Genomic DNA, 19,549 nt, shown 5'->3' with positions numbered 1-19,549 from the left:
CACTGGCATCTGTTAAAAAATATGTTATAAGCATGTATGATTTCATGCCTCTCTTTATAATACTGCTGTATTTAAATATAAACCACAAAAAATTCTATAATTTCTGCTTTAAAAAGAATTCTCTCATTTAAAACTCTCATGAGACCTAACACTATTTCCTCCAGATTGCTAGCATGTTTTTAATGAACCATTGTGTGATAACCTTCATACAATGCATTTCATCATTTTTGTTCATAAGTGAATAATTTCTAAAATCAATGACAATCAAGATACTGAACATTTTGCCACCTTAAAAAAATGACCTTGTATCCCTTTGCCATGAATTCCCTTCCCCAGGATTTTATAAATCGTCTAACCACTATCTAATGGTTTTCATAGTTACTTATGAGAAGTCTGATGACATTTTCTCGTCTTTATCGTATGTCTCTGAATGATTTAAAGATTTTCTCTGGTTTTCAGCAATTTAATTTTGGTGTACTTTGGAGTGATTTTATTTAGGGTTGTTCTAATTAGGATTTTTCCCCTTAGATCTGTCAATTTATATTTTTCACAAAATTTGGAAAATTTGGGGTCATTATTTTTTTAGGTATTTTTTTTGCCTGTTTACTGCCTATTCTGTCCTACTATGACTCCAATGTCAATGATATTAGACCAGTTTAATTATGACACAAGTTGTCTATTGTTTTACTTATGTTTCTTTCTTTTTTTTTTCTTTCTGTTTCACTCTGTGCTGGGGTCTCACCCAGGGGCAGGGTCCTTAAAGGCCTTTGGAACTGGCAGTGATCAACTGAAGAAAAATAAAGTTAAAAGCAGTGAGAGATAAAAAAGACAGGATAGAGTTTTTAAGGGTGGGACTCAGGGGACCACCACCAGCTTGGGGGCTTCCACAAGTGGCCCTGAGTGTTTGTTCCACCCAGCTTTTATTGAAGGATATTTTCTCATTTAGCCAAAAATGTCAGCATTTTCTGTGAATAAGCATGTTCTTATTCCGTCTATAATCATTAACTTTTTTGAAAAATATGAAACCTGAGCTTTGTGTGGGGGCAGCCTCCTACTGTGTCATACATACAGATCCCTTGGGGGAGCTTAAGATCCCTCTAGTTCTCTGTGGAGCAGATGCGATGGTGTCAAGCTCCTCTAAGCAAATACCACTTTGATGTATCATCTAACTCCAGTAAAAGTAACCCATATAACAAAATCCCAAAACTACCGATGTTGGTGTGGATGTGGGGTAAAGGGAGCACTTCTACACAGCAGGTGGGAATGCAAACCAATACGTTCCTTTTGGTAAGAAGTTTGGAGAACACTTAGGGAACTAAAAGTAGACCTGCCATTAGATCCTGCAATTCCTCTACTAGGTATATATCCAGAAGACCAAAACTCACTTTACAACAAAGATATTTGCACCAGAATGTTTATTGCAGCCCAATTCATTATTGCCAAGTCATGGAAGCAGCTCAAGGGCCCATTAAACTATGAATGAATTAACAAATTATGGTATGTGTACACCAGGGAACATTATGCAGCATTAAAAAAGATGGAGACTTTACTTCTTTTATGTTTACATGGATGGAGCTGGAACAAATTCTTCTTAGTAGAGTATCTCAAGAATGGAAGAAAAAGTACCCAATGTACTCAGTACTATTATGAAACCAGTGTATAATCACCCACACTTTCAGATGAAAGACAAAGCACAACTATAGCCCAAGATCAAGCAGGGAAGAGGAGGAGAAAAAGAGGGGAGGGGGAGCTTGGGGGGACCACACTTATGGTGCGTATTACACAGGTACATACGAAATCTATTAAGTGTAGATTATAAATGTCTTAACACAATAATTAAGTAGGTGAGGTGAAGGCTATGTTAACCAGTTTGATGTAAGCACTACAAATTGTATATAAAATCAGCACATTGTATCTGATAAATGCATTAATGTATACAGTATGATTTAATTAAAAAATAAATGAAGAAGAAGAACAATCAGTGGAGAGAGGAATTTTCCCCTTATCTCCACCAGGAGGCATTTCCTTCAGTGGTTAGGGTACGAGTACTCCTGCCCATCTCTTAGGTCGCCAGCTGTTCCCTCGATCTCTGTCCTGGTCATTATACAAATCCCCACACTGGGTATTTGCTTTGACAGTTGACTGGGCAGGTGTAGGTCTGGCGAATGTTCCTTCCCAGCCTTGCATACAGTGTCTGCCCTAGCCATTGTCCTTCAGAGCGCTTACAGAGCTCACGGGGGTGTTTGCAAGTTGTATCTGTTACAGGCCAGGCTTCTAGTGAAAGCACAAACTACTCAGACAACTAATTTAACTGCTGGCTAAAGCGAGCTAAACTGTTTTAATTCTGCCTTGCTCAGCTTATTTCTCTATTTTCCCATTTTCTGGGGGTGTTTTCCCTTGCCAAGGACAGGGTCTTTAGTCCCTTTTCTTGCTGCTCTGAATAGTTTTTATTGTCATGTCTTGAAGAAATTCTCTGATCTCTTCTTCCTAAATGTCTATTCTGCTATTAAGCCCTTCCAGAGTACTAATTTTTTTAAATTTTGGATTACAGATGCAATTTTTTATCTATAGAAATTTCATATATCTCTTTTCACTGTATTGCCCTCTCCTAATCATACTCATTTTTTTAACACTTCCTTTTTGTCTGTAATTTGTATCATCTCTATCATTTGGGTATCTTTTTATTATTTATGTTTTCTAATTCTGGATCATATTTCTCTGCTTCTTAGAATGCCTGGTCAATTTTGGTTGTATTTTGGGCATCTTTAATCATATATTGTTAATATTTAATTTTGTTTTATTCCTTTAAATAGCATCTATTTTGTATCTAGTGTGCAAAAGCTAAATTACCTGGAATTATTGAGAGAGTTTCAAAACTTGTTTTTAAGTTCCTGTTGGAGAGCCCCAAAGGAAGTTTTGGACAAGTGCAAATTAAGTCTCCCTGCTATCATGCCAGCTTTCTGATAGATGTCCTGTGTATGTTTCATTTCAAATTTGGCAAGTAGGAATTAATTCCCCATATGAATTTCTGTAGTTTTTCTTCCTTTAACTTTTCTATGGTTCTTCTGTCTGGCATGAGATTTTTCTCACTCCTCCTCAGATCCTTACTGTTTGGCCCACGTTTAAGTGAGTTATGTCTCAGAATACTAGATGAATTTGCAGATGTCAACTTTCAAATTTTCTAGTATTGATGATGATTCTGGCTTTTCCCCTTCTGTTTTTATTCTCAGAAGCATGGATTTATACATGGTTTACCATGATAAACTATACATTTGACATTTTTATTATGTTATTTCATAATACATCAAAGCAGAAGAAGTTAATAATAGATAAGGCAAAAATGAGTTTGGCAAAACAAGCATGGTAAGTGTAAGGAAAGACAAACTAAATATTTTCCTACTAAAATCCAGGTAGGAAAATAGGTTTCTGGATCCTCAAAGTTTGGAACAAGTCAGTGAGTCTTTTTGGTTTGTTCAGGCAGTGACAAATGACAAGTATAAACAAAATGTAGCCAGGAAGAATTAAAAATTGAAAAAGAAAAATTTTCAAAGTTTATTGTAACATTTGATCCTAAAAAAAAAAAAGCAGTTGACTCTTTGCCCTGATTGTGTTTCCCAGCAATGTGTGGCCACATCCAGGTCCAGACCCTGGATCTCATGATTTTGGAAGAGTAAAAGATATTTTACAGAAGAATTAAATGTCTACTTAAGTTTAAAATTCCTACATGTGACATAATCCGCTGGTAGAATCCAGCTAAGACTGTCCAGAGAGCAGTGTCTATTCTCTCTCTTATCTGAGCCTAGCTTCTCCAAATCTCTGGCACTCTCTTTCCAAATTGATTGGTTCCCTGAGTTTTTTAATTGTTGTCGGGATAAGAAGATAGCAGCATTTTATACCAAGTCAACACCTGTGTAATTTACTCCTTACTGTTAAATTGAGTATCATAAAAGAGTTATTATGTTTGCTCACAAGGTCTGTTTTTATTTTATTTTTCTTTAAAACTCAGTTTCCACATAAATTTCTGATATTAAACTTCATTTCTTGCACATTTCCATTTGATTTAGAACAGAATTTGTCAACTTTAAGTTGACAGCTTCAAGATTGGGAATATCTTTTCCCCTGCACTTTAAGCTGTGTACCATAGAGGAAAAAATACAAACTGGTGTGCAGCTCGAAGGTATAGCCCCTGACCAGCATCATTAATCACCATCTGAAAACCTGTTTGAGATATAATAATTGGCTCAGTGCCTGTGGCTCAAGCGGCTAAGGCACCAGCCACATACACCTAAGGTGGTGGGTTCGAGTCCAGCCCGGGCCCACCAAAACAACAATGATGGCTGCAACTAAAAAATAGTCGGGCGTGTGGCAGGCGCCTGTGGTCCCAGCTACTTGGGAGTCTGAGGCAGGAGAGTCGCTTGAGCCCACGAGTTGAAGGTTGCTGTGAGCTGAGATGCTGCAGCACTCTACCCTGGGGGATAGCTTGAGGCTCTGTCTCAAAAAAAAAAAGAGAGATATAATAACTGGACAGTATCCAGTCCTACTGAATCAGAAAGTTGGGAATGGTGCTGCATTGTCTGTGTTTTGTGAAGCCCTTTGGGTGATGCTGATACACACCAAAGTTTGAAAACCATTGTTTATAAACAAAACATCCTGCCCCTGCCTCATCCTGTGTGACCCTGTACAAGTAATTTAACTTCTTTCTGTCTCTGAATTCTTCATGGTAGAGGGAGGGTAATAATCTTTTGAGGTGCTTATGAAAATTGAATGGTATATTGTATTTAAAACAATTCCTAGAACACAGTAAGCACACAAGAATCTACTAATTTCCATCACCATGTAACCAAACTATGTTTTTATTCAATCACCAAGTATTTAGTGGACTCCTTCTATAAGCAGTCAATGTCCTAACACGTGGAACATTATAAAGGAGATTTTATTGTAACCCATAATTTCAAGACATTTTTGTACGATGTTGCGGTTCTAAAACACATTCATAGAAAGAGTAAGCAGGGAAACTAAAGTCACAAATGCTACATAACCTCAACTTTGCATCAAACGCTATTCTCTTTTCATCCCCTTAATATATGTCATGGAATATTTATTTAGCCTACTGTCTCCATTTTGAAATTGAGGAAACTGAGTCACAAAAAGGTCAAATAACTCCTTCTCCCATTTACATAGTTAATAAGTGAAAAAGCCTGGAAATGAAACCTATGTAGTCTGGCTCCAGAGTCTTCTCTCTCAACTCTTAGATTTCAGTACCTAATAAAATAGAAATATCAAATTATTATTCTGGGCAACAGATATGCTTTAGAAATTTAGAAACTACCTCAATTTAGGAGAAACTGCCTTGGCTAAAGTGCACATGTTTGGTTAAACTTAAAAATTTATTAAGTTTAAAATTATACAAAAGCAAAAATTACTTTGGGTGATGGAAATATCCAAGAAAAGGAAGGAATGTAAATGGCACAGAGAGGCCATATTACAAGGCCAGTCTATTCAGGCTTCAAATCGATATCTGGGAAATACTATTAGAAAGAGATAAGAAACCAAGTACTTAGACTCACAGTGTGCCGGGTTGCAGATCAAGGACTTAATACATATTACTTTACTTCACATCAGCTCTATGCACTGGGTTCTGTAACTGTCATTCTCATTAGAGAGGTGTTTACTAAAGCTCAGATGCCTTGTGATTTGTTCCATCATGGTGTGAATCAGTAGCAGGGGTGTGATCTGTGTTTCAAAGCCTGGAATTTAAACACTCTGCTATATTGTTTTATATAATTTAAAGAAATAGTGTGATATTCAACAATATCACAATTGTGTTGAATATGACACTATTTCTTTAAATTATAATGTATAAAGTCTTGAAAAAATACAAGTTTCCACTCCCCTAATTTTTCTTTTGTATTACTGCCAATGTATAAAATACCTTGCCTGGTAGGATAATTAAGTTGTTCTTTATCCTGTAATCAGAAAGGAACTATGGAAGAGGACTCTGTGTATAGGCTTTGGGAATGAACTACTTAGGGACACATCTTGTTTCACCACTCACTAGCCTTTTAACCTTGTACGGTTACTTAACCTTAGTGTCTCTGTTCTTCATTGATTATATAGGTATATTAATATAGTTATGCTGCTCAACAAAGAACCCAGAAGTTTTCTGGTTCAATACAGGAGGAGTTTATTTCTTGTTTACATTATATCTGTTATGGATTCATCCTGTATAATATAGGCATACTCAAAACCTCAGGGTACTTTTGAAGACCTGTGGTTATGTGATGTCAGTGTCCCCTGGCTTTTGTTAACTAGTTGATTAGGTGGAAGAGAGGGAAAGAGACTGTTGAGAGAGGGGACTAGATGTCAGGCCTTTGTGTTCCCAGTTCTGTTTCCCAGTGCTGAAGAATGGTCCCTGGTCCAGAGTGGAAGGAGTCAGTGAGCAGAGCAAGCAGGTGAGAGTGGGCAGAGTGCTGAAGTCTAAACAAGAGCTTCCCCTGATTGGCTCAACAAAACGTTAGAGGTAGCTGCTGAAATAATTAAAGCGAATAAAGAACAAGAACAAGTACAGTTTTAGCAAGCAAGAAAAGCAGTTTCAAATGGTTTAAATGGCAAAGCGGACCCATCCTAGTGACTGCAGGCAGTAAGGAGAGCACAGTGCTCGGTTTTTATATACAACCTTTGAGGAATGTCAGCTGATTCTTGGAATGTCTCAGGGTCTTGATCAGCAATGTTCCCGTAACATGTGCCCATAACAACTTGTTTCTATCTGTCCATTTTCTAAACTCCCTTGCACATTAATGAGTCCCCCCAAAACAGCCTACCTGCAAGGTCTCACCACTACACAGCCTGAATTAGCAATTAGCCACATCTACTTTGCTTGGATCTCACTGCCTACCTAATCTTACAAGACTGCAGGGAGGGAACAGCTGACATTTACCGACCTGCCCTCAAAAGTGGCCGTGATTCCTTCACTCAGATTCCACTGCCTGTAACTGGCCATCTGGCTAAACTACTCAAGAGAGCCTAGGCAGTGTAAAGAGTATCAGAGAGCAGTAACAGTCTCTGTGAATACTAAATGTGCTGCCAGATTGGCACTCACCTCCTGTTGTGTGTCCTGATTCCTCACAGGACACAGATCCGTTATCCAGGGGTTGGAGACCACAGTTTTAAAGGGCATATGTGCATTTACACAGAGAGTTTAACATCTTGGTGGTAATGCACTGTGTGATCCGTACTTAGTTTATTGATTTCAAGTATGTATCCTGACATTTCACCTGAGATCTGTTCAATTTAGGAATTTTATTTATATTTATGTTATTTAAAAAGATATAACCTATGACACTTAGTTAACTATGATGTTATATTCATAGTAAGAATAAATGTCTATCCTTTTTACTTCTGATTACACAATGCCTTGTATGCAGCAGACATCTAAAATGTGTTGAATATCACAATATTTCTTTAAATTATAGTGTATAAAGTCTTGAAAAAATATGAGTTTCCACTCTCTTAATTTTTCTCTTGAATTTATTTTATTTTATTTTTGGCAATTTAAAATGCTATTACCTATAAATTGACAATGGGTATTATGTTATTATAGGAATATCAACTATTAATGTCTAATCCTATAAGATCAGAAATTGCCACTATTTAAAGAATTTATTTATTTTTCTAAAGCCACTTAAATGTACTTTTAGACCTTGGATCTGCCGGGTGAAGGACTTCCTTTTCTGTAATAGAAGCATTTAACATACTAGCTCAATTTCTGACACTGTTTCTCTTGAAAGCATTACTAATCTCCAAGTTTCGAGGCTTCATTTCTAGGAGCCAGATCTCAGAATGAAACTTCCTATACTGAAAGAGTGTAACTTTGTACACAAGGCAATGCTTGGCAGATGATATTATTTACAGGAAAGACGCTCATGAGTTATTCTTAGACGGATATCTTAATACTTCCTAGTAAATAGATGAGCAAAGTCTAGGGTGACAAATCAATTTATTAGTTTTTCCTATTGTTCAGGACAAGCTCTTTCAGGGCTGCAGTTTTTCTATTTTCTGTTATGGAAATAGGATATGAATTTTCTTGCTGACGCAGTTGGCGTTACTTTCCACCCAGACACTTTCATGTTACCTGTTGCAACAACTAGTAACAAGCCTAATTCCCCCAATAATCTTTGAATTTATTTTGTTTGCAGAGGACATAAACATTCATTTTATTGCATAAAGTATGCCTGTGGTAAAATAAATTAATATAAATTATTATAAATTCATTAAGATGAATATAGAGATTAATGCTCTTACTAAGTACATATATTTTATAGCCTTTAATGATAATATTTAATGAGAAATAATAATGAGAGGAAGAAGGCAGTAGTTATATGATAGACATGAACAGTTATTTCTCTATTATAATTTCTATGTTTAAATTAACTTTTCTGAATTCAAGTCATCCCAAGTTGAAAATCTTACCTGTCAAATTTCATGTAGATCAGTTGGCTTAATATAGCTTTTATTATTTTAAGAAGAGATTCATTTATCAAAAGGGCTTAAAATCTAGAAATCTGTACAGTGTGGACTTGTTAACCAAAGGATCAACTCAAACTTTAAGCAGAATGTTCCAATGAACTTTACATAACCCCCGATACCAACAAAAGGATTAGTTATAGATTTTCCCAATTGGCTTCTTTCTTTCATGTCTAGCCAGTGATAACACCAACAAAACTGATATGCTAAAAAATCTCTCTTTAAAACTTAAGCTTCAAACTCAGTCTGAGATCTCCTTTGGGAATATATTAATGATTAATAGAGCTTCCAAAATGACAGAATATTCACGAGAGGACGTTTTCACTAAATGAAATATTGATTTAGCCCTTGACGAGGAGGAGCCCAGCTGGAAAAACTAATGTTGAGCTCTCACAGTGTTCTTATACTTCATTTCCAACATTAATCAACTTGATACAGCACTTTCAAAAATCTTCATCATAAACTCTTAGGGTTTTTGAACTTATGGCCAATCCATGCACTGCTCTTTTATGCAGGTTTTAGGACTTTTTTTACTTAAAAAAATTAATGAAGAAAGGTTTAAAACATTAAGTCCAATCCAGATATTGTTTATGCAAATCACAAATCTCAAGAGAGTGAATCATAGTCTTGAGGATCTAAGCAAACTGAATTTTTACATTTAGAGGAATTTCAAAATATTCTGGCTAAAATGAACCATTTGGGAATTTTTCTATATAACAATGATATTTGATATCCAATATCAAGACATTCCTAATGTATAAAAATTCAGGCCCTATTGTCCTATATTCTCTCGAATTATTCCCTATAGCTGAAATATTATAATTAATGATATCCATATTATTAATCCTGTCCAAAATATGGTATTTGCTGATCATCATTGTCCCTTTATTGATCCAGTGTCAGTTCCCTTTGAATCACTAAGTGGTGATACTGTGTTTCCCCAAAAATAAGAAACTGTCTTATATTTATTTTTTCTCAAGAAGACACACTATGGCTTATTTTCAGGGGATGTCTTATTTTATTAAGTATAATACAACAATCTACATTTATTCAAATACAGTTAGGTCATCTTCTTCTGGGACCTGATAGGGGGAGCGGACCTTGTTGGTCAGGCTGGTGCTAGTGATGTGTGAACTCCTTTCCCCTAGCTGTTCACACATGCACAATACGATGCCTGCAGCCTCGGTTACCACACATACACCCGCATAAGTGTGAATGGCTCAGAGAAAGGACCTGTGGCAGATAAAAGGTATTCCAGTCTTCCTTACCCCTCCACGCCCATCCTAAATGCATGGAGTGGCTATGCAGATATGCTGTGTAGCCACGCCCAAAACTAGGTCTTATTATCAGGGTAGGGCTTATATTTAACAAATGCATAGAAATCCTGCTAGGGCTTATTTGTTGGGTAGGTCTTATCTTCCGGGAAACACGGTAGTTACAGGAACTAGTAACAAACCTAATGTCCTATATTGTCTTTGAAATCCTTTATTTTTCATTATTTTTGTTTAGAGCATAAATACCTATTTTATTAAATACATATGCTGAGGTAAAATATATTTATCTGTCACATAATCTGATTACACAAAATTATATTTTTGCCTCTAGAAATATATTAGATTATTTGGTTAAAATGTTTCTCTCTTTTTTTTTTTTTTTTTTTTGCAGTTTTGGCCAGGGCTGGGCTTGAACCTGCCACTGCTGGTATATGGGGCTGGCACCCTACTCCTTGAGCCAAAGGGGCCGCCCTTGACTCTTCATTTTTTCATTATTTCTAGTTAGAAAGATGTTATCTCTATGTATCTGAAATGCATTCTCTAAGTTCAGTGTTCCAGGAATACTGTTATACATTTATGTAAAAACCAGTGGAAAAGTTAGTGAAAAATTATTTTAGTATAATGGCCTCAGACCCACAATATTTTCTGTTTTAGTTAGCAAATTCTCCTGAAATCATTGATACAATATCAGGTATGCTTAGTACAAGTTTGTAACTACACATTCTTTTTTAAAAATGTTAAACAGTTTGTCAATCAGAATTTCTAAGATTTTTAAACAGTCCGATTTAAACCTGAGCACCTCTGATTTTAACATAACCTGTGGTATTTTATGTTACTTTTTATTGCAGTAGTTTTCTTTAAGGTACATAAGAAAGGCTGTATTTTAAAAATACAAATTCTCCCAATCTACTAGCAGAGGTCATTGGTGTGATGGAAGAACTTGCATTGTTAAAACATCCTAGATATCACAGATACAGTAGTTCACGGACAATCATTTCAGAAACACTGCCTCGCTATGTTGGAGGAGCATATGAGGATCTACCCTTGAATTCTGGACCCAAGAGATTAAGAGAATGACCAAGATAAAGACTCAGTTTGTTAGCTCCTGTGACTATCATAACATTCTGAGTATCGCCTCTTTTTGTTGACATCTCTTCATTCAGCCAACACGAGACCTGAAAGGTGGCTGTTCTGGAGGGGACTTGTAGGTATTACTGCATCTGCGCTCCCATTGTAAGTCCAGGACCACTTTCTCTGATGGGAAGTTTTGTAGGTTGAACAGTTTTGTAGGTTGAACAGGTTGAACAGTTTTATAGGAACAGTTTTGTAGGAACAGTTTTGTAGGTTGAACAGGTTGAACAGTTTTGTAGGTTAGAACAGTTTTGTAGGTTCAACAGGTTGTACTGTTGAACAAGAAATTATTATACTCTAGAAAAGAAAAAAAATGCTTTATATAAGTCCTAAGAGATACAGCTTAAAATAAGAAAATCTGCTTTAGTAATTTTTCCCTTAAGGTACACCTGTTTCAAAGACCAGAGCATAATGGCATTGGCACACCATTTTCCTGGTGCTAGTCAGGTCCACTCTGGAAACCAAGGTATCAGAAATAAATTTGCTTGGTTTCCAACACATCATGACTTTGTGTTTTTGAACTGTATCTTAAAAAGGATCTAACCAGAAAACAATGTATGTCATTTACTTAATGCCTTGTAATAAAAGCAGTAGTTTATGATTTAATAAACATTGGTAGTTTTAAGACTACTAAAATTGCAAAATGTATGGACTAATATTATTTTAACCTGATCCAACTACTGATTACCAAAGCATTTATCTTTTTTATTTGCATCTTGACATTCTAAATTATCTGATAATTACCTTGAAGAACCAAGTCTAATTGCTTTCCCTCTTTCCTTATCTAAATATCAGTAAGGGAGAAAAAAAGAGTTGTTTTTACTGTTGTTTTTAATTCTTTTCCAGGGGAGGGTGGGGGAGGGGGTTAGGAGCTAATATCTCTAACCTCAGTAAATAAAATCTCTTGTTTTCTTTTTTGCTTTCTTTACGGGAGAGGCGTTTATCTCTCTTGTGATTTTAAAAATGTATTTACTACCAAGACTGGTGAATTATAACTATATACATAGAAACATAAATTATGACTTTGGTTTGTCCTGGCCTACTTCTTCCACAAAAAGAAAATTCTAAAATTATGTTTTATAACTGTGTTTGGATAGATGAATATGTCAGCCTAGACTATACAGAAGGAATAACTGATATCAAGGTTCTGTCTGGAGTTTTTCTTCCTAAATTTAGCATTTAACATTTTAGTACTAATCTCACCTTGCTACCCTTCTTTGATTGTTTAGGAATTGTTAGGTTTTTTTGTTGTTGTTGTTGTTGTTGTTTGCTTGTTTGTTATTTTGAGACAGAGTCTTATTTTGTTGTCCTGGGTAGCTGTGGCATCACAGCTCACAGCATCCTCAAACTCAAGTGATTTTCTTGCCGCAGCCTCCCAAATAGCTGAATCTACAGGCACCCTCTACAATGCCTAGCTATTTTTTGAGATGGGGTCTTGCTCTTGTTCAGGCTGGTCTTGAACCAGTAAGCTCAGGCAATCCACCCACCTCAGCTTCCCAGAGTGCCAGGATTACAGGCATGAACCACTGTGCCCAGCTAGGTTTTTTTTTTTTTTTTAATTAATAAAATGGGTTTTTTAGAGAAGTTATAGGTTAATGGCAAAATGTAACAGGAAGCGCAGAGTTTCCACCTACCCCCTTCTCACACATGCACAATTTCCCTCACTAGCAACATTTGGTATCAAAGTACTATGCTTGTTATAATCGATGATCATTTTATTGTCACCCAAGTTCGTGTTATTCCCTAGGGTTTACTCTTGGTATTGGTATGTTCTATGGGTTTTAACAAATGCTTAGTGACATGTCTCTGCCATTGTAGTATCATAGAAAGTAGTTTTACTACCCTAAAAATCTGCACCCTTCCTATCTATCTTTGTCTCCCACCACCCATGGCCACCAGCGATGTTACTGTCTCAGCAGTTTTCCTGTTTTCGACTGTCACATAGAATCACGCAGCATGTAGCATTTTCAGATTAGTTTCTTTCACTTAATAATATGCATTGAAGTTTCCTCCATGTCTTCTCTTGGCTTCATAGCTCACTTCTTTTAGCATTGGATAATATCCTTTTGTCTATTTTTACTATAGCTTGTTTAGCCGTTCACCTACTGAAGGACGCTCTGGTTGCTTCCAAGTTTGAGCAATTATGAATAAAGCTGATATAAACATCTGTTTGCAGGCTTTTGCGTGGACACCAGTTTTCAACTCATTTGAGTAAATACCAAGAAAAGCTATTGCTGGCAAGGACATATTTAATTCTCCAAGAAATTGCCAAACTATCTTCCAAAGTGGCTAAACCAGTTTGCTCTTCCCCAGCAACTGAGTGATTATTTCTGTTACTTTGTATCCTCACCAGTATTTGGCGCTGTCAGTATTGTAGGTTTTAGCCAGTCTAATGGGCATGGAGTGGTATCTCATTGTTATTTCAATTTGCAATTCACTAATGACTATAATGTTGGATATCTGTTCATGTTGACTTTTCATCTGTATATATTTTTAATTAGGTGTCTGTTCAGGTCTCTTGCCTAGTGTTTAGTTGGTGCATTTTTCTTCTCGTTGACTTTTGACTGTTCTTTGTAATTTCGGATAGCAATCCTTTATGAGATCCGTGTTTTGTAAATATTTTCTCTCAGTCTATGTCTCTTTTCTCATTCTCTTGACATTGTCTTTCACAGGGTGTAAGTTTTTAATTTTAGTGAACTCAAGCTCACCAGTTATTTCTTTTAATGATCATACGTTTGATGATTTATCTAAAAGGCCATCGCTACACCCAGGGTTATCTAGGTTTTCTGCTCTGCTATCTTAGGAGTTTTAAAGTTCTATGATCCATTTTGAGTTGATATTTTGTGAAAAGTATAGGATCTGTCCTGGTTCGTGGTTTTGTCCGTGGTTGTTCTCTTTTGCTGGTACCATTGGTTGAAAGATTACTTCATTCTGTTGTACGGCCTTTGCTCCTGTGTCAGTCAGCTGGCCGCATTGTGCAGGTCTGTTCCTAGGCTCTCTCTTCTGTTCCGTGCGTCTGTCTGTTCTCTCACCAGTATCACCCTGTTTTGATTACTATATCTTTATATTAAGTTTTGAAGTAAATTAGTGTCAATCTTTTGACTTTATTATTCTCCTTCAATATTGAATTGTCTGTTTGTGTCTGTTGCCTGTCTATATAAACTTTAGAGTCAATGTTTTGATACCCACACGATACCTTGCTTGAATTTTGATTGGTCTTTAGTTGAATACATAGATCGAAATGGGAGGAACTGATGCTTTGATAATATTGGGTCTTTCTATCCATAATCTCCATTGAAATATCTCTCCATTTATTTAGCTCTTCTTTGATGTGTTTTATAGTTTTAGAGTTCCCTTATAGGGACTTTTTGTTTAAGAAGTCTTTATTTAAGAAGTCCACTTTACGTATGTGTCCTCTGGCAGACATGAAAAGAAGAGGCCTGCACTTTCCTTTTGAAAGATTTGGTCAAGTATTTCTAAATAACTGAGCTTCAGGGAACGTTTTTGCTGTCCCACCTGTTTTTTACAGCATTAGTCTTTTAAATTGACACAGATATTTGCATATATTGAATACTGGAATATTTTTATTATTATAATTGTTAGCATGATTCAAGGGAAAACATAACTTTAGATGTTTCAGATTATGAAAAAGAGAGTAATCTTCTACCTCTCTATTTAGCCCTGTTCTTTTTCTCACTATATTTCACTAAGAGAAACGATCAGGATTCACATCTATTTATGAAATAAATAGCAACTTTCAGTGTGGTTATTTTAATATCTTCTTTTTAAATTAGCATATCTAATATTTCCTCTCTTTTTATAACACAGCCTTTTTATACTCCAAATTCCAGTCTGAGTTTCTAGTTTGAGTCTCCCGTTTATGTTTTAGAAGACAATGATTAATTGTATACCAGGAACTTTGAAACTTACTTTGTACACGACATGATATCACATTTTCAAATTTTTTTATTAAATCATAAACACACAGATAATGTATGCATTAATGCATCTATGGGGCACAATGTGCTGATTTCATATAGAATTAGGAATGCTTACATCACACTGGTTAAAACATACTTCACCTCATTTACTTAATTACTGTGTTAAGACATTTATACTCAATACTTAATAGATCCAACATGTACCCTGGCATTATGCACTATAGGTGTGATCCCAAATTTAACTGTAATCTCTACAAAATCAATCATATTCTATGAGATAGGCACCTTATGCATATATTTTTTACCTAGCAGGCATGCTATTATTTTAGATATAAACTCTACTTATCAAGATGATTCACTTCTTTCTTGTTTTCAACAGGCATTCTCTACTTACAATGCTACCCGCTCTAAGAGTGCTCAACGGGGATACGCTGAACCCTTATTCAGAAGACCACACTGAAGAACACTGTCAGTCAGAATTAGCACCCTTCCTAATACTTTGTCAGGCCCAGATTCAAGAATTCAACTTACTAATTGAAAACCATATCACTAGAAAAGGGTAAGATAGTTACCTTCTCTTTGTTGTAAAAATAAATGATATAATCATTTATTAACATAAATAAATAATAAAGAATATAATTTATTCATATGATATAAAAAAGTATGATTAACAAACAGTTAATGGGCATTATTTTTTATTCTTTGAAATATTCTAATACGACTTTTAAACGTATTATATCAGTAAATGTTGAAATGTTAGATAAATAAAAGCACAAAAGGTTTTAGGAGGTAAACAGTCATTTCACTAATCATCAATAAATAAGTCATAAATTTACGGTGGGCAAGACTATCCTCAAAGAATTCACAGATTAATGTAAAAGAAAATTAAATACATTAACAGTTATAATGGAGCAGAGCAAGTTCTATATCATATAATGCTTGTCAGGTATTGAGGTATCATAGCACACACATGTTTACATGTTAAGACAGTACTGAGCACTGGGGAGAAAGGCAGTCAACACTCACCCATAGTCAGAGGACAGAACTTGAAAAATGAAGAAAGAGAACTTTTTATTACCCACCTTGAATTCAGAATGTACTATAATGGTAATCAATGGATTCTAATTGATATTTCTGTAAAGATATTTTAAAATTTGTATTGCTCTAGAAAATGCACATAGAAATGGAAAATGAGTTCACATTTTTTCATTAATGATGACTCTCCACTGTAACTGGAATAATAATCTGTGCATATAAAGGTCTAAACTTCATGATTTAATTATGTGTTTATTATTATACTCTTATACATAATTGTCCTATATAAAAGTTGGCTTTATGTTTAAGCGTTTTTGAATATTAGTCTATTCAGGTTTTTAAAAACTCACATCAAATTACAATTGTTATAATTACTTGTAACAGTGAGATTATTTACGTTTATCTTTATGTGAACATGAATTAATATCTCCTTGTTTGTGTTTAGGAATGTATAATTTTGCATGTAAAGGTGACCTTTGACATCTCTTCTGTTGAATTTAGGTTCTACTTATTATCGTTCCTACATAAGTTTCATCATAGCATGGAAAATGGAAAGTTGACTGTATTTTGTATGTTTAATTTATAAGTGATGGTGAATCGAACCCCTAACATTGAAGACCTCATTTCTAATATTGAACTGAAGCTTTTTTACATTATCAGCTATAAAAATAAATGAAATACAGAATATTAAAATTATATTGGAGCACCTATACTAATGTCTAATAACTACCTCGTGAAGATAGTTAACTATTGCATGGTCATTACAATTGTTTAGGAAACAATTACAATTTTCCTTTTGTTTGTTATGATTAAATTTTTATATTTTTATGTACTGCATTGTTTTAGGAAAAAAACCCCATCTATTTGCTATATATTAAAAATAGCCAGAAAATATAAATAGTACATAAGTAAAAATGTTAAAAAATAAAATGGAAATAAATAAAGGGTCACCAAGAGTAAGACTTGTACGAAGTACACAGTCCTTTACATTTATTATTGAGAGCTTCAAATCTGGAAAACACAAATATGATTAATTACACAATTCTTAATATCCGAAAGATAGAAATCCAATAATTGTTCAAGAGAATCATAGCCATTTATGTCTTAAAGCATTTAAATGCTCTGCAATAGATTACTTTTCCAGGGAAAAATGGGAATAAAAACTTTCCCATAATAGAAGTTCTTTGTTTAAAGGTCCAATACAAATATTTTGTGTGGCAAAAGTCAATATAGAAAGCACTTTAAACTTTATTTCATAAATAACTTTTCCATATTTGGGCAGCCATGATTTCTCATGTTTATGGTAGTAAAAGCATGGATTTTTCTCATTCATTTGTACCAAAAATACCTAGAATAAAAATGGTCTTAAAACTTCCAGACATTTTGTCTGGACTGGTGGATCTAAATTAACTAAACAAATATTTTCAAATTATGTTAGAAATGAGATTTATTTTTATATAAACAACTAGAAATAATTTAGAGTGAATGTTATAGTAAAGCTGAATGTTCGTTTTAGGTGACATGGTATAAATTTTAAAACCTATACAAGTTTTAATATTTACTGATATAATTCTTACTGTTAATTGTCCTCATTGTTTATTTGTTCAGAGATGTATCCACGTCGGATATGGCAGAAAATCTCTGTGACTATTTCAATAAATTGATGACACTTAGTAATGAATGCCGACATGCACATGAACGTGAGAATGTCAGTATAACCAAAAGGGAAGAGTCAGAAGCCCAGCAAAACCCCAGCACTGTCAGCATTCTGCCCAGTAGACTCTTCTCTGAGGCCAAGGAAGATAAATGGGAATCTCCTGATATTTCTGAAAAACGGAAGAACTCTGCCTCCAGTTATTCTCCATTAAGCAGCTTCTCCACATGTGAAGGTTTGGAAGGAAGAAATCAGGAAAAATTAGTAACCCAGAAGAGAGATAACAGCAAAGTAAGCAGTGTTCCCACCAAAGGGATCCCGTTTGTGGAATCAATATTGACAAATTTCCTGCTAAAGAATCATCAAAATACTGAACATAATGAGAAAATGTAAGAGTTCTAAATCATTTTTCTTTAATAGGTACATGTCTGCTATCTTTAGTGGATTATCTTAATCAGTGGTACCAAATAACTTGCTAAAGAATTTAAATCACTATTATATTCATATTTCTTTAATTATGTTTTCATAGTGTGAACAAAGTATTAATGACCGTAGTGATTAGTTGGTTGAATTTTGGCAGATTCTGTTTCACATCCTAGCATTATTGAATTTAAAATGAGTAAATGTGAAATTATTCTTTATGCCATTCAATTTTTAAATAATCGAAACAATATTTTAAAAAATACAATACCATATTCTAAAAATAATTTTAAAATACTTTACAAATGACTAGGTAATTTTATTTTTAAAAATACCTACCCATATGCTATTTGTTTGCTCATTAATCTAGTAAACATTTAATAAGCATTAAATACCTTTGCAAGTATTAAGCTTCTGTGTCAAGCTAATAAAAGGAAAACATTGGTCCAGTTCAGCTTCTCTTGCAATGACTGGTGCTAAATAAGGCAGAAGTCAGAAAATCAGAGTCCTGGATCCTGCTGTGCCAAGTCTTCCTTCAGAAGTTGTCAGCACACGTAGTGATGTCTGAAGGCTATGTTAAATAGTTTGTTATGCTGAAAGTAACATGTATTTATCCATGTTTTCTTAAAGATATTTATTAAAAGTAGCTTTAATATTTCCTGACGTATGTTTTACAAATTTATTAAATTTGGATGCTTTGCTCCAAATAGGCAGATGTTATTTACAGAAGTTTCATGTAAACATTTAGAACTTCTTAATCAATCATAAATAAAGTAGCCAAAGGAAAATAGGAAGTTAGAAGAAGTGAAAAATACAGATAAATTAAGGACCTAAAGAACACAGGGGAAAGAACATGTGAACCCTCTGGATGAATCTTGGTCATCCAGGGATTTAGGAGATTCACTTTTAGTTGTACTGTGTATGGGGATTTCCTAAGCACGATTTACATATGTTCTCATGCTGTGGGCATTTTTGACAGCATGGTTTTAGCTAAAATAACAAAATAAAGATAGTGATGATGGTGATGATGATGATGATGATTATGATGATAGAGCTGTTTTTCTAACATGGAGAGCACTTCACATTTGGGAAACCTGAAAGTTTACCTTTACCTGCTTTCGATGCAGTGAAAAGCAGTCCATACTTTGTGTCATTGAAGAAAACATCCTTTGTCTACTTTTTGTCCCCCTACCTTGGAAAATTTTGATTATATTAGACAGAGGAATTCAAGAAATTAATGACTTCAGAAGAAATCCACAATTCCATCCAGTGAAAATTGTTAAGTATCTAGAAAAGGAGAAGGTGCTGTCTTATTTTAGATGTGTTTTCCCACAAGCCTTTCATTCTTGTAAATATTGCAAATTCCTTTCTTTCTCACCCAAAGTTCCTAACATTGTGTTCTGAAATCCGCTAATAGATGTTGTGTTTAAGAGATGAAAGAATGGATGGATGATTGCATGACTGATGCGTATTAAATCTGTAGAAACATTCACAGGGTCTGTTTGCCCTAGAATGAAATGATTTGTTGGAACATAAACACTTGTTTTCTCCCAAGTATTAGAAGTACAAGT

At 34.8% G+C, this 19,549-nt stretch overlaps 1 protein-coding gene across 1 annotated transcript in view; it reads left to right on the top strand.

Moving 5' to 3' along the window:
- The window catches only part of LRRIQ1 (leucine rich repeats and IQ motif containing 1), a 177,551-nt gene that overhangs the window by 52,117 nt on the left and 105,885 nt on the right, over nucleotides 1–19,549 (top strand). Inside the window, exons 14-15 of the mRNA XM_003783489.2 lie at nucleotides 15,249–15,428; nucleotides 17,513–17,947. Of these exons, the coding sequence (XP_003783537.2) occupies nucleotides 15,249–15,428; nucleotides 17,513–17,947 (615 nt within the window). The remainder of the gene's footprint in view (nucleotides 1–15,248; nucleotides 15,429–17,512; nucleotides 17,948–19,549) is intronic.

The sequence above is a fragment of the Otolemur garnettii genome, unplaced genomic scaffold (genome assembly GCF_000181295.1).
Source record: "Otolemur garnettii isolate 467f Iridium unplaced genomic scaffold, OtoGar3 scaffold00007, whole genome shotgun sequence".
NCBI classification, from domain to species: domain Eukaryota; kingdom Metazoa; phylum Chordata; class Mammalia; order Primates; family Galagidae; genus Otolemur; species Otolemur garnettii.
This window is presented reverse-complemented; position numbering and strand designations above follow the sequence as displayed.